Source organism: Schistocerca gregaria, chromosome X (genome assembly GCF_023897955.1).
Source record: "Schistocerca gregaria isolate iqSchGreg1 chromosome X, iqSchGreg1.2, whole genome shotgun sequence".
In the NCBI taxonomy this organism is placed as follows: domain Eukaryota; kingdom Metazoa; phylum Arthropoda; class Insecta; order Orthoptera; family Acrididae; genus Schistocerca; species Schistocerca gregaria.
In genome coordinates this window covers 383,083,540-383,097,841 of record NC_064931.1, presented here as the reverse complement: position 1 = coordinate 383,097,841, position 14,302 = coordinate 383,083,540, and the positions used below count along the sequence as shown (strand labels likewise).

Sequence of the window (14,302 nt, the reverse complement as noted above, 5' to 3'; positions counted from 1 at the left end):
CTGCTGAGGTGATGTAATTCATTAAACTTGGTGCAGGTTTTTTCTTCTGCCTCTTTAGTGTGTGATGAGCTGTGTTCATGACATATCATAAATTTAACCCAGTACCCAATTTAAGTTCCGTACACACAGCTCTGTCAACTTTGAATGCAAGATAATGTTGTCCCATGCTTCGACAATAAATATAATAGACTGGCCCTGACGTCATTTTCGTGGCTCCAACATCTCTGAGCTGAAGTCACGTGAATGTTGGCAAAACATGATTGTTTCGTGTTGCGCTTATGGCTGTACTCAGCGTTTTATCGGGGGAAATGGCATTAAATTTCACGTGTAAGTGTTACTATGATAGTGTGGAAGCGTTTATTGAAATCTGCTGAAGTGACTTTTATATGTTTTTTACACTTGAAATAGAGTATCATGTAAATTAGAGTGTGGAAAGTGGTGCCTGTAAAGTCAGACTCATACTACATTTTGGAAAGTGTATGTGATAATTCGGTTAAAGAAGTAAGTATAACTGTTTCTCGTTCCTACTAATAGGTTTCCTAAGGATGAAAACCGAAGGCAGCTTTGGATACAGGGTCCTGAAGCGGAAAAACTTTAAGCCATCTGCACATACGCGCCTGTGCTCGAAGCACTTCGAGGAGAAATGTTTTTATAGGTTAGTTATTATTTACAATGTATATTCATAATTTGTATTTACAATGTCTGTCAGTTTTAAACCCGATGTTTTTATAGGGCTAAGACTGGAGGGAACTAGCTAAGAAGTGATGCTATCCCGAGACTTTTCGATTTTGCAGAGCATATGAAATCGAAGAGGCCTAAGCTCAGTAAACCACACACTAGAAGGCGTTCGGTAGATGATGCCTCGTCTTCTGAAATCTGTGCTTCCAATGCCTGTAAGTCTGAATGTTGTTAGAATGTGTGTAACAACTGCGAATTAGTAAATTATTGTATTGTAATAGAACTGTAGCACGTTACGTTAAGTGCCATTTCGGACATGCTTCGCCCACAAATTATACCTCAAAACATGCATTTTTGTTTTGTTTGCAGTGACGTTATGCGATATGGAAACGAACACCCAGAAAAACAAAAGTTTCAAATTTTACAAAAGTTTCAGGTATATTGGGGACTTTTCGAATAGCGATTTGTGTACTCCTGGCATAGCAGAAAAAGTGATAGGTGTGGCAAGACGGCAGATTAGCATCATAGCCAGAAAGTTAAAGAATTTGCAGCGGTCATCTCGTGGGATGAAGAAGAAAGTCTTGTCTTTGAAATCTTTGATAAATAATCTTGAAAATAATCGTGTTATAAATGAATCCCTGGCTAATTTACTAGAGGCAAGTATATTTACAATGCCTGTTATTTTTAAAATGTATTACTGATTGAAGGTTGCAATACTTATGCATAAATGATGTGGCTTTTTGCTATCAGACGCTGCCACCTGGTACTTCGGAGTTGCTCCAACGTGTCAGCAAAGGCAAAGAAGCAAATATGTATCCTGCAGCTCTTCGTACCTTTGCTCTAACTAAATTTTTACAGTAGCAAGGCATATAGCTATGTAAGGAAAAATTTTAAAACATCACTGCCACATCCACGAACATTAAGAAAATGGTACGGTGTCGTTGATGGGGATCCTGGTTTCAGTAAAGAAGCAGCAATAGCACTTAGAATAAAGAGTCAGGACCTCATTAGCAAAGGTAAGAAATTGCTTTGTGCCACGTCATTTGATGAGTTTGCCATAAGGAAGCATGTTGAATTTTGTGTAAATAAGTTTATTGGTTACATAGATTATGGTACAGATCTTGACAATGACAATCTGCCTGTAGCAAATGAGGCATTAACATTCATGTTGACTGCTGTTAATGGTTCATGGAAAATGCCGATTGGCTACTTTTTAGTCAATGGCCTGGGTGCTGTTGAAAAATCAAACCTACTTAAGGAGGCGTTGAAATTTACATATGATGCTGGAGTAGAAGTAAATTCTGTTACTTTTGATGGTGCTCACGTAAACACTGCAATGGTAGGCAAGCTAGGGGCCTGTCTTTCAACGGGCAGAATGAAATCTTTTTTTAAACACACTGTATGTAAGGACGATGTTTGCATATTCCTTTATCCATGTCACATGTTCAAATTAATACGCAATACATTAGCTGGGGAAGGTGTCATTTTCGATGGAAACAGAAATCCAATAAAATGAGATTATGTATTAAAATTACATGAGCTGCAAAAAGTGGAGAAACTTCTGGCTGCTACAAAAGTATGAACAAAACACGTTGAATGGTATCGTCATAAAATGAATGTAAGGATTGCTGTGCAAACATTTAGTGGTAGTGTAGCTAATGCTCTAGAATTCCTTGACACAGATTTGCAGCTAGCTGACTTTAAAGGATGTGAACATACAGTTAAATTTATAAGGCCAATGAACAACCTTTTTGATCGTTTCAATAGTAGGAATCTCCTGTCCAAAGGGTATAAATCACCTCTGTCAATGCAGACAGCTGGCCATATTTTACCATTTCTTGATGAAGTGAAAAAATATATTAAGGAGCTGAGACTTGAGGCTAATGGGCCATCTATTTTGTATACTAACAGAAACACTGGTTTCCTTGGTTTTCTTGTATGTATACAGAGCCTAAGAAAATTATATGTTTCCCTCATTGACAGCTCTCAACCAAAACTAAATTTCTTGCTCACATATAAATTGCTACAGGATCACATAGAAACATTTTTCAGCTCAATCATAAGATATGGTGGTGTTAACAATAATCCCACAGCAGCTCAATTCAAAGCAGCCTACAAACGATTGCTTATCCATCAGCAGGTAAGAGGGTCAGAATTTGGATCTACTTTAGATACTGCAGATTGTTCCATTCTCAGTGTATCTTCTGGTCTGGATGTGATGCAATCTAACCCATTTAAATTAGCTATGAATTGTAATTCAGAGAAGTTAGGCTTAGATGTTGCATCGGTCTCTCATGATCACTCATACAGCATTCCTACTGTCTCATTTGAACAGCTGTCAAATTATGTACGGAATGTTGTTGCATACATAGCAGGATTCATTGTGCGTAAATGGACTAAGTCAGTACATTGTGTAGAATGTGCAAATTCCTTGTGTGGGGCAGTGGAAAGTGACATTGGACTAATCAGAAGAAAGAATACGGGAGGTTTAGTTACGCCTTCTGCTGACGTTATTAAAATTTGCAAAGCAGCAGAGCAAGCTTATCGGTTGCAACAGGTGAAGGGGATGTTGCAAAAGAAAAATTTTATGCTTGTTCTTGTTTCATGTGCTATGGCAGATGTTCTTTGTAGTGTTTTTCAATCCATCAACGAACATATTATGGACTTTGAGCCCACAGAAATGCCCTAATTAAATCAATTTTATTTGAGTATTTTAAAATTAGAAATCACCATTTTGGAAAGTCTGTGACAGAAACATTCCAGAAAGGTTGTGTGAGGAGTTTATACACAAAACTGTGCTGTTTAAGTGACATTAAATATTCTATGCCTTATCCCTATTACATTAGAGTTAATAATTGCCAAGGTTATGTTGTTTATTATTATTAATGTTTGAACCATGTCTACACAAAGTAAAGAGGTATCTGGAGTTCTTAGACTTTCTAAGTACCCGTACTGCATCCACAAAGCCTTTTTCAATATATGTTTGGACTTTACTTCTGTTTTCAGACCAATTGGATTCATTTGTTTTATGTAAACCTAGATATTCTTTTGCTCTTAACAGAATATATATTTATGTACTGTCTTTTTTTTATTTTTTGTCCCTTCTACGTCTGTATGTTGTGTTGTTAATTTGTTTGGACCCTTGTATTTTTACTTGATTTATTCTCTTGTCAGTGTCTTCTATATCTTATCTGTTAAACAATGTTGTGCCCTCTTAGAATATGGGCTTAAGAAATAAATCTGTTGGAAAATATTGTGTTGTAAGAAAGAAAATGTGAAATAAAATTTTGTAAGAAATAAAATAATATTGTGAAATAAAGCATTGAGTTAATTTTTTCTGAATATCTATTTTTTCCCAAGAGATGTTAGTTTTCTTTGAATACTTGCAGCAACCGAGAAAAAAGTGTAATAAATTTAAAATGAGAAAAGCACTTGAAAGAATCCACATGTATTTCTTTTCATGTTACCTATGGAAACTCAAACCCCCAAAAGTTGTTTCACGTAAAAGAATAGACCAGTTTCTTTATTCTTAGTCAACTGTAGTTGGTGCAATGGACTGTGTTCACTTCGGTAAATTTTGTCTGCTATAGATACGTAATAGCCAGCAGGTAGTAAAGATTTGTCAGACGAGATTGTAATACAAAATTCAGTAGGCTCTGAAAGAAGCATGTACAGGTACATATATTTCATTCATATGCAACAGCTTTCAAAATTTGATAAGGAACTTAGTGAAAATGTGAGATTGTGCATGGTGTTGGCAGTGCATGTTTGTAAATATCATTGGAGTGTCAAGACCAAAAGTATTTCTATTACCTCAGTTGTTTCTACAATGGATAGTGTTCACCTCTGGCAATATGCATCCACTACAGACACCAGGTACTAGGGATTTGTAGCATAAGCTTGCAATAAGAAATTCGGAATGCTGTTTGAGTGAAGCAAGTACAGGTATATATATTTCATTCATATGCAACAATTTCCAAAATTTGGTGCAAAACATCATGAAAATGTGACATTGTGCATCGCATTGGCAGTTTATAAACTCTGGAGAAAACAGACCTCACTTTTCAGTGTAAGAACAACTTTTCCCATCTGTAAAGGTTATTCCTGAGGTAAGCCTAAAATTTCTGTTAAAAAAGTGAGTTTTTAAGCTCTAGGTTGGCTAATTGTCTTCTGCTGCATTTGCAGTAAGCTATTCAATTTGTTCACAAACTGCAATGATAATCATTAATTTGTAATTAAAGGGGAGTTTTATTTGATGTATGCCCTCATGATTATTATGCAGAGGCAAGGAAAAATTTCCTCATGATCCCACACAGTGTCAGAACAAAATCAGATCACCGTACAGGCATTATTTTTCTGAAATAAGAGCCCCTGTTCTTATTGTACTGAGAGACTGCCAAATGTTTTTGTTTTGGCAGATGAGCTCTAACCTGTTTGTGCCCTGCAAAATAGATCTTAATCTGGATGAGGGTCAGTACAGTTTTGCAATATTAGGAGTGAAAAGTGTCCCTCAGATAGTTTTCTTAAAAAATTATATACTGTCACAGTTCATTGTGGGAATTATTTTGCAGCTTGTTTCCCCACAGAATGACTATCTTAAGACAGAAGTTGACAACAGTGTTTTAACCTTAAAAAGAGTTTTCCTTGAGATTGTTTTCATCAACTGTGAAGAAATACCTTTAAAAATTAAAATAATTGCATAGTCTCTTGGAACTTTTAATTTATGGCCTGCCCTGGTTAAATTGAGAGCTGTAATGACTGTTTCAGTTGAAATTTTATATGTGTTTCTTGAGTCATAATTGACATCTTTTATACGGTGCACAATATTGACTTTGGTACATGCATTATTTATTTTGAGGCACTTAATAGCCCACAGGTAGCAAGGATTTGTATATTCAAGTGAGATTATAATAAGGTAAGAGCACCTATAGTCGACACATTAAGAGAATTTTTTCTACCTTCTAATACTATTAAATAAATGTAGGCTCCAAAGTTATTTTCTGAAACTTGAAAGTCTCACCTTTCATCTAAAATATCATTTTTTTAACTGATAGTTTAAACTTTTAGTTTATGGTAATTTCGTCCCGCTGCGCACCAGAGTGGCGTTCGATGTATTTGTTAGATTTTATAAATGGTACTGTGAACAAATCCAGGTCAAATGTAGTTCTGGCATAATTTTTCGCAAATAAAAAATTATTTTCGTTGGAAGCGTTTGGCAATCAATTAAGAGATGTGGGGAAAATACGATACAAACATAGGATCGCAGACTGCTGATTTGAAATCCGGTCACGTTTTGCCAACAGTCACGTGGTGTATGTTGGAGCCACACCAGCCCTATAGCTTCTGCACAGCAAGGCCAGTCTACTAGTATCTATGGTCGAAGGTCCCATGACAATGACGCTTCTTTGACATATATCTTCGGCATTTCAGATAAAATTTGATCGACAGTGTGACATTCTGCCATACCTTGATTTGCAGCATACACTAAGTCACGTTCGTTGCATGCTTCCTCTAGCAGATTATCACCATGAACTAGATGCTTTTTCAGGTCCGTTCCAGATCAACAGTAATTATACCCACGAAGATGCAAACCAGCTGGTAACATGTCGAGAATACCGCCACCAATTCTGTTGATGCGCTTTCTAGCACTCGTGTTATACTATTGCAGTTTCTGACCACAGAAATTTCTGTGCCACTTCCGAATTTCGACTTTCTCATTTATGAGACGAAGACAGAGCTGTTTCAGCACCTTTAGTGTCTACACATAATAGACGATAATATGACAGTTGTACTGTATTGTATTATTTATTGATTTATTAACTACTTCTTTAGCCTGACCAGATTAGGGCCTTGAGACCCACTCTCACATCTGACCAGGAACAACACACACAAATAATATTATGTAATAATCACAATAATAATAATTTGCATTATTAGTAAACGCAATAGTTGGCAATAATAATAATAATAATAACACTAACATTGACTACAAAATAATGGAGGAATAAAGAATGATATTAATTAGTTCTTCCAAAATACGAGACACACAGAAACTGGCATTTTGTAATTAAGTAAAACTTTCCTTTGCTGCAGCGTTTATTAAGGCCAAGTTCTTACACAAATGATCAAAAAAATTGGTAAAGTTTGGAATTTTTTGTGAGATGGTTAAAAGACATACAAAGAATCTGCGTGAGGATTGTGATTGATGGGACTTTGAACTTTATTTTAGATTTTCAATACAAAGAAAAAAACAAAATGGCACCCATAAACGCAGTTTGATCAAGGGCCTCTGAGTTCGAAGTACACAGACTGTGTGCAGTGTAATCCCTCTGGAGTTATCTGAAATAAAAAATAGATAACATTAGTGGATACTACATTAACTTTATGGGAGTTTATACCTAAGCTCAATGAAATAAGCTTAAATTTAACGGTATGTTGTTATGTGCAACTTTGAGTACGACTTTAAGAGATTTTTCGCTCTTTATGACCTTAGAAACAATAGTTGATACTAACAGTTTTCGTATATTGTAGGTATAAGCTCTCAAGAAAAGTGCTTTCTTTTTGGGGGTTAAAGATATAATGTAATTGTTTGAAACGGTTTTATTTTATGTTTTATTCAGTTTTCGAAAGTAGTTTTTCGAAAAAAACCTGTTTAAAAGTTAGAGAAAACTTTTATATCTATTATTAGTTAAATTTGCATAAAAACTAGAAGTTATTACATGTTTTTGATGTTGCTGAACACAAATCTGAAGTTAGATTTTCAAAATTCTAAATGACTAATCCAATACGGCCAATCAAAAATTATGTTTTGATCAATTTGGACCAAAAATGTTTTCGTTACTTACGTTTAGTGTGCAATTCCAGGACTGTACATCAACCCTTTCTCTAACTACAACTTTTCCTGGAGAGCGATTTCCTCTTTCGTATTGGCGAGAAAAGCAGATCTGGCGGAGCTGCGTATGATGTGTTAGGCAGACTGCACACGTTTACCACCAACTTTTTTTATGAATATGTTAGCGTGCATGCTGCAACATATAGGGTGATTATAGTTAAAGTAAAACTTTCAAAACGCTGTACAAATAATACCACTGGTCAAAGGACGTCAAATTGAAACTGGATATTATGGGAGAAGGTAGAAAACATATGGGAGAAGAAAATTGATCAAAAGAGGTCGCTATATGAGTCAGAATACGTAAATGAAAACATGTGTCATTCGCACGGCCCATTGAACTTCATATAACCACGCCGGGTACACGGCTTTTCCTCCTTTCGCATCTGCGATGTTCGCCAAGACTGTCTCAATGCAGGCTCGCGCTCTTCATGTAAAGCTGTATTACAAGAATGATGACTGTGCAACGGCACTCTGCAGAAGTTCTGGACACTGAAGAGTTTGAAAAAAGGCGTTGGTCCGATAACTGCCGTAGGTCTGGGGAAAATGATTCGTAAATTCGAAACGACGGTTTCTTTTGGTGTGCAACTTTGTACTGGGAGCAAACGAATCAATTTGACGTCAGTGGAAGCAGTGGCCATACAAACGTGTAGTGCACAGAGAATTGCTTGAACACTGCACATACCCACGAGCACAGTGCGTAAAATCCTACGAAACATCCTTCTATGCTATCCATTCAAAATTACCCATGTCCACAAGTTGCTTCCTGTTACCCTGCCAGCAAGAGAGACCTTTGCTTTGGAATTTCTTGCTAGCATGGAAGTGGTCAATGATTTGGCCACGGAAGATTTTGTGAACAGAGGAAGCCCACTTCTTTCTGACAGGATATGTCAACACACAGATACCACTTCATCCTGAAAAGGTGATTGTGTGATGCAGGTTTACAGCATAACTTATCATAGGGTCATATTTTTTTCCAAGAGACAGGTGCTTTCATTCCTATTACCTGTACTGTTACTGGGAAGCGCTATGACTGTGTTTTGCGCAACCACGTCATTCCAGCTCTCCAACAGCGTGGATGTGTGGATGGGATCATTTCTATGCAAGATTGCGTACCTCCGCACATTGCAAAATGCAGCTAACAAGCAGCTGCTGAAGCGCCATTTGGGAAATGCGCCATTTCCCTTCAACCTGGCCGTCCCAGTCTCCTGATCTTAATCTGTGTGACTTGTAGCTGTGGGGCTATCAGAAAGATATTGTGTTCAGTGTTTTGACTGCAGACGCATTGCGCAACACATATTCTGCTACCATTTGATGTCATTCTGAACAGTGGTGTTATTTCCACAGCGGTCTGAACGTTTCATTATAATCGCCCTGTTACTAATTTTGTGAACGTTCGTCACAGCATGACAAGTTTTCTATCTCAGCTGGGCGTTTCCGGCTGAGAGCGTCCTATGGCTGTCGTGACACTGGTTGGAACTGTGCACTGTAAAAACATTTCTAACCCACGGATTAAAAAAACCTTCTCCTCCCAACATTTTAAACACATATACCTTTGAACAAATAAAATAAAAAACTGAGTTTTTGGCCACATAGGCCGTCAAGAGTTATTTTGCAGTGTTGCTGTCTTTATACCAGTAAGTTTTTCAGAGACTCTATGTCCTGAAGCATTTCCATAATAATATCGTACTTTCTAACTACAGATCGACATGAAGCGCAAAATGGCTAAGCACGGATGGCTAGAGGATAAATGTAAGGATGTAGAAGCTTATCTCACTAGGGGTAAGATAGATACTGAATACAGGAAAATTAAAAGAGACCTTTGGAGAGAAGGGAACCACTTGTATGAATATCAAGAGCTCAGATGGCAACCCAGTTCTAAGCAAAGAAGGGAAGGCAGAAAGGTGGAAGGAGTATATAGAGGATTTATACAAGGACGATGTACTTGAGGACAATATTATGGAAATGGAAGAGGATGTAGATGAAGACGAAATGAAAGATAAAATACTGCTTGAGGAGTTTGACAGAGCACTGAAAGACCTGAGTCGAAACAAGGCCCCGAGAGTAGACAACATTCCATTCGAACTACTGACGGCCTTGGGAGAGCCAGTCATGACAAAACTCTACCAGCTGGTGAGCAAGATGTATGAGACCGGCGAAATACCCTCAGACTTCAAGAAGAATATAATCCCAAAAAAAGCAGGTGTTGACAGATGTGAAAAGTACCGAACTATCAGTTTAATAAGCCACAGCCGCAAAATACTAACACGAATTCTTTACAGACGAATGGAAAAACTAGTTGAAGCCGATCTCGGGGAAGATCAGTTTGGATTCCGGAGAAACACTGGAACACGTGAGGCAATACTGACCGTGCGAGTTATCTTAGAGGAAAGATCAAGGAAAGGCAAACCTACGTCTCTAGCATGTGTAGACTTAGACAAAGCTTTTCACAATGTTGACTGGAATACTCTCTTTCAAATTCTAAAGGTGGCACGGGTAAAATACAGGGAGCGAAAGGCTATTTACAATTTGTACAGAAACCAGATGGCAGTTATAAGAGTCAAAGGGCATGAAAGGGACGCAGTGGTTGGGAAAGGAGTGAGACAGGGTTGTAGCCTCTCCCCGTTGTTATTCAATCTGTATATTGAGCAAGCAGCAAAGGAAACAAAAGAAAAATTCGGAGTAGGTATTAAAATTCATGGAGAAGAAGTAAAAACTTTGAGATTCGCCGATGACATTGTAATTCTGTCAGAGACAGCAAACAACCTGAAAGAGCAGTTGAACGGAATGGGCAGTGTGTTGAAAGGAGAATATAAGATGAACATCAACAAAAGCTAAACGAGGATAATGGAATGTAGTCAAATTAAATTGGGTGATGCTGAGGGAATTAGATTAGGAAATGAGACACTTAAAGTAGTAAAGGAGTTTTGCTATTTAGGAAGTAAAATAACTGATGATGGTCGAAGCAGAGCGGATATAAAATGTACACTGGCAATGGCAAGGAAAGCGTTTCTGAAGAAGAGAAATTTGTTAACATCGAGTATAGATTTAAGTGTCAGGAAGTCGTTTCTGAAAGTATTTGTATGGAGTGTACCCATGTATGGAAGTGAAACATGGACAATAAATGATTTGGACAAGAAGAGAATAGAAGCTTTCGAAATGTGGTGCTACAGAAGAATGCTGAAGATCACGCAACTAATGAGGAGGTATTGAATATCATTGGGGAGAAGAGAAGTTTGTGGCACAACTTGACTAGAAGAAGGGATCGGTTGGTAGTACATGTTTTGAGGCATCAAGGGATCACAAATTTAGCATTGGAGGGCAGCGTGTAGGGTAAAAATCGTAGAGGGAGACAAAGAAATGAATACACTAAGGATATTCAGAAGGTAGTAGGTTGCAGTAAGTACTCCGAGATGAAGAAGCTTGCACAGGATAGAGTAGCGTGGAGAGCTGCATCAAACCAGTCTCAGGACTGAAGACCACAACATCAACTACTACAGACTGTGGCATTCAAAACAAGCTGTTCCATCTTTTCTCCGTTTCTTGCTTCAAACTTGTCTGTATCGAAATTACAACACCAGCGTATCTTTTGCAGGGTAAATTGTGGGATAAACCACTGCAACTTCATGTACCAAATAATCGTCATCGAAAAAGTGTTTCGTCAGTGTGTTCAATACATGTGTAACGCAAGAACTGCCGACAAAATAAATATTTTTAAACACTGGGGATTTACTCCTAACAATCTGAATAATGTCTCTTCATTATTGTTGTCAATAAACTCACCAGATTTTTTGCTTCTCAGATAATGAGTTGTAACCAATACCATACTTCGCAGTGCCTTACCTTGACTAACAAAGTACACAGTAATAAACAGGTAACACGTATTCTGAAATGTATCGGTACGTATCCGCTTTACATCAAAATGCATTCATGCCAACGACCTGGATAATACTAGTCATCAAACTCGCTCATATTTATCAGCTTGTGTTTCACTGTTTCTTCACTTTACAGAAGCTCACAGCGGAATGGTTCCACTGGCGTGCACTGCCCGCTTATATAGACAGAGCGTGACCTTGATTACGTAAGGCGGTGATAACGGACTTAGACTCTGCAGGCGAGAGTTATCCCGTAAAGTTTGGAAGGTAGGAGGCGAGGTACTGGCAGAAGTAAAGCTGTGCGGGCGGGCGGGCCGTGTGTCGTGCTTGGGGAGCTCAGTTGGTAGAGCACTTGCCCGCGAAAGGCAAAGGTCCCGAGTTCCAGTCTCGGTCCGGAACGCAGTTTTAATCTGCCAGGAAATTTCGTATTATATCTTGTTTCTCAGCATGAAACAGTTACTGTTGATACAATATTTGACCTAATGAACAAATTTGGGCCTGTCATCAAAAACATGCAAAAATATCCCTCTAGGACGAAAATCTTTTTAACAAAGATCACAAATGAAGTGTCCAGAACCTTCATAATAAGAGCAGGATTCATGCCACCGGTCCTCGCAGTTGAGACATTGAATCCTGTCTTCTGTTGGTGGATTATTGTATTTTTCAGTACAGCCTGGACAGTGAAAAGTTTGTGAATCTTCCCTAGACGTATTTAAGTTTTGCTTTGCTTTCTTTTTGTTTGCTTGATCAGAATCGAAGTTTCATCTTTTGTTTCCTTATTTCTTGTTCTGTTGATTGGGATTAGAGCTGCTTCTTGAATGAGGTCCCAGATACTATTTCTGACTCCTTTTCTTTCTTCTGCCTTTTTTGGCAATCTTTTCTTCTTGGCAAAGGAATTAATTCTTTTAGGGAAACGTAGGTACTTGGTCCTGCTTGTGGTTCATTTGTAGATGTCTCTGAACTTTGTCTCTGGAGAGATCCAGTTTCCACTGTGGACGCATCATTAAATTTGTCAGGAAATCTTCCTCGGTGAATATGAGAGGATCGATTGGATAAATGCCACATATCTTGAGCGCCTTTGTTGCCTTTCTTCATTGTGGCCGTCCTTTGATAAGCGTTCCCAAACTAATCAGCGATACATTCTTGGGTAATTACATATCCAGGGTGGTTAATGAGCCACTGATAGATTCCTGTGAATGAAAGTCCTTCAGTGGCTTGCAAAGGTAGCGATCCAGTGCCTGCATTTTGTGGCTGTGATGTGGAGGAATGGTAAGCACGTGAATGTTATGGTCCCTGCAGTAAAGAACGGCGTTCAGACTCAAACGTGACCTGTGATTGTCCAAAATTAACAAGATTGGATTATCTTCTGTTGGCTGTGTATGTTTTTCAAAATGATGTTACCATGTAAGATGCAAATCTGAGTTGATATATCCAGTGTCCGAACACATCATTAGTGACCCAGGAGGGGCACCATTCTTCAAACTCTCCTTCATCCTTTTCCAAGAAAATTTTATTCCTGGATGGATGTAACTCCCCCCAGCTCCCATACAACATACAACCGTTATCGGCTGATCTATTACTGCAGATGCTATTTTGCCTATGTCCTTTTTGCCGCATGTTGCAATCACTTTCAGAACTTTTTTGGGAACAGTTGTAATTCCTGACTCATCCATTTTATGTATGCAATGAGGTTCAAATTTATATCTCTCCATCAGCGACGAAAGATTATCAAAGAAGATGCTCAGTTGCTGTTTGTTGAACCCCATCACACGTCCACGACTAGTTTTCAGTGGGACCCGAAGGCTAAGATTTCGTCTCTGCAGTAAATCATAAGCCCAGTCCTTTCCGGACATCAAATAGTAGCTTCATAGTATTCCTTTGGGTTTTGAACGTGTGCGGTGAAGTGGCTTCGTTGTTTTCATGCTTCTTTGGTATACTTCGATTGTGAGGAAGTGAAGGATCATCAACTTGTAAAGATTTTCCTTTTAAAGACAATTCCTAAAAGTTTTCAAAACTATCACGACTTCCATTCAATATACAAATCAAGCCCTCATATATTATTTTCCATATCAGCAACACTTAGATGAAGACATTGAATTTTTTCATTGACATCCTCTACTGGGATCATTGCATTGCGATAAAGACGTAAAAAGAAATAAGTCTTGAATTGTAACATTAACTCAAGGTAGCCTGCACATTTTTAAATTGCCTCTGTTGTGTCCTCTGTAGAAAATGTTACAAAAAACTCTAGAAGTTCTTCAAAGTTCTTCAGTATTTCAAGATACTAGAAGCTCACATAGCCCATCGAGTCGGGCAAAGGGGTCGTAGAGCAACGTGGTCGTTGGCGCTGTCACAGCGTATGCTTCTGGAAAGTCCCATCCTTTTATTAGATTCCCTTACGGTGTTTATTAAGTCTTTGGCTAAAGCCATAATATCCGTCATACACGTAAGATGGCGGAGACTCTACAACTGCTAAGTTATAACTGTGAGCAGTGCTTTTGGTTGTATATCCAGAACTAACTTTTTAGTCATTTGAACTTCCTCTCATATTCGAGGCACCATCGTAGCACTGCCCTCCGAAGTTATCCATTGACAAATCAAGAATGGCAAAAACGTCTTTCAAAATACTAAACTGAGTTTGTGATTTAGTGTTGGGTGCCTTGTATAAGCCAATAAAGCCTTCGTTGATGATTAAGGAATCATCGACAGTACAAATACTAAATGACACTGCTTCATGAATCGAAGAATCACTTGTTTCATCAACTATAATAGAAAAATGTTCAGTCTTTTTAATAGAAGCCAAAACCTTTCTCAATACAGACTTTCCTAGTAGATGAATGATCTTGTTTTGAATATCGTG

General features: G+C 38.1%; 2 protein-coding genes across 2 annotated transcripts in view; one reads left to right on the top strand and one right to left on the bottom strand.

Annotated features, from left to right (window-relative positions):
- LOC126298072 (Bardet-Biedl syndrome 5 protein homolog) overlaps positions 1–1,539 on the top strand; it is a 242,406-nt gene extending 240,867 nt beyond the window's left edge. Inside the window, exon 6 of the mRNA XM_049989392.1 lies at positions 1,429–1,539. Coding sequence (XP_049845349.1) covers positions 1,429–1,539 — 111 coding nt within the window. The remainder of the gene's footprint in view (positions 1–1,428) is intronic.
- An 11,054-nt stretch (positions 1,540–12,593) lies between these two features.
- Positions 12,594–13,295, bottom strand: LOC126298071 (uncharacterized). The gene is made up of 2 exons (XM_049989391.1): positions 12,844–13,295; positions 12,594–12,771 (listed from the first exon to the last, which is right to left on the bottom strand). Exons 1-2 carry the CDS (start codon positions 13,293–13,295, stop codon positions 12,594–12,596), a joined length of 630 nt encoding a protein of 209 aa, XP_049845348.1.
- Positions 13,296–14,302: the final 1,007 nt, after the last annotated feature.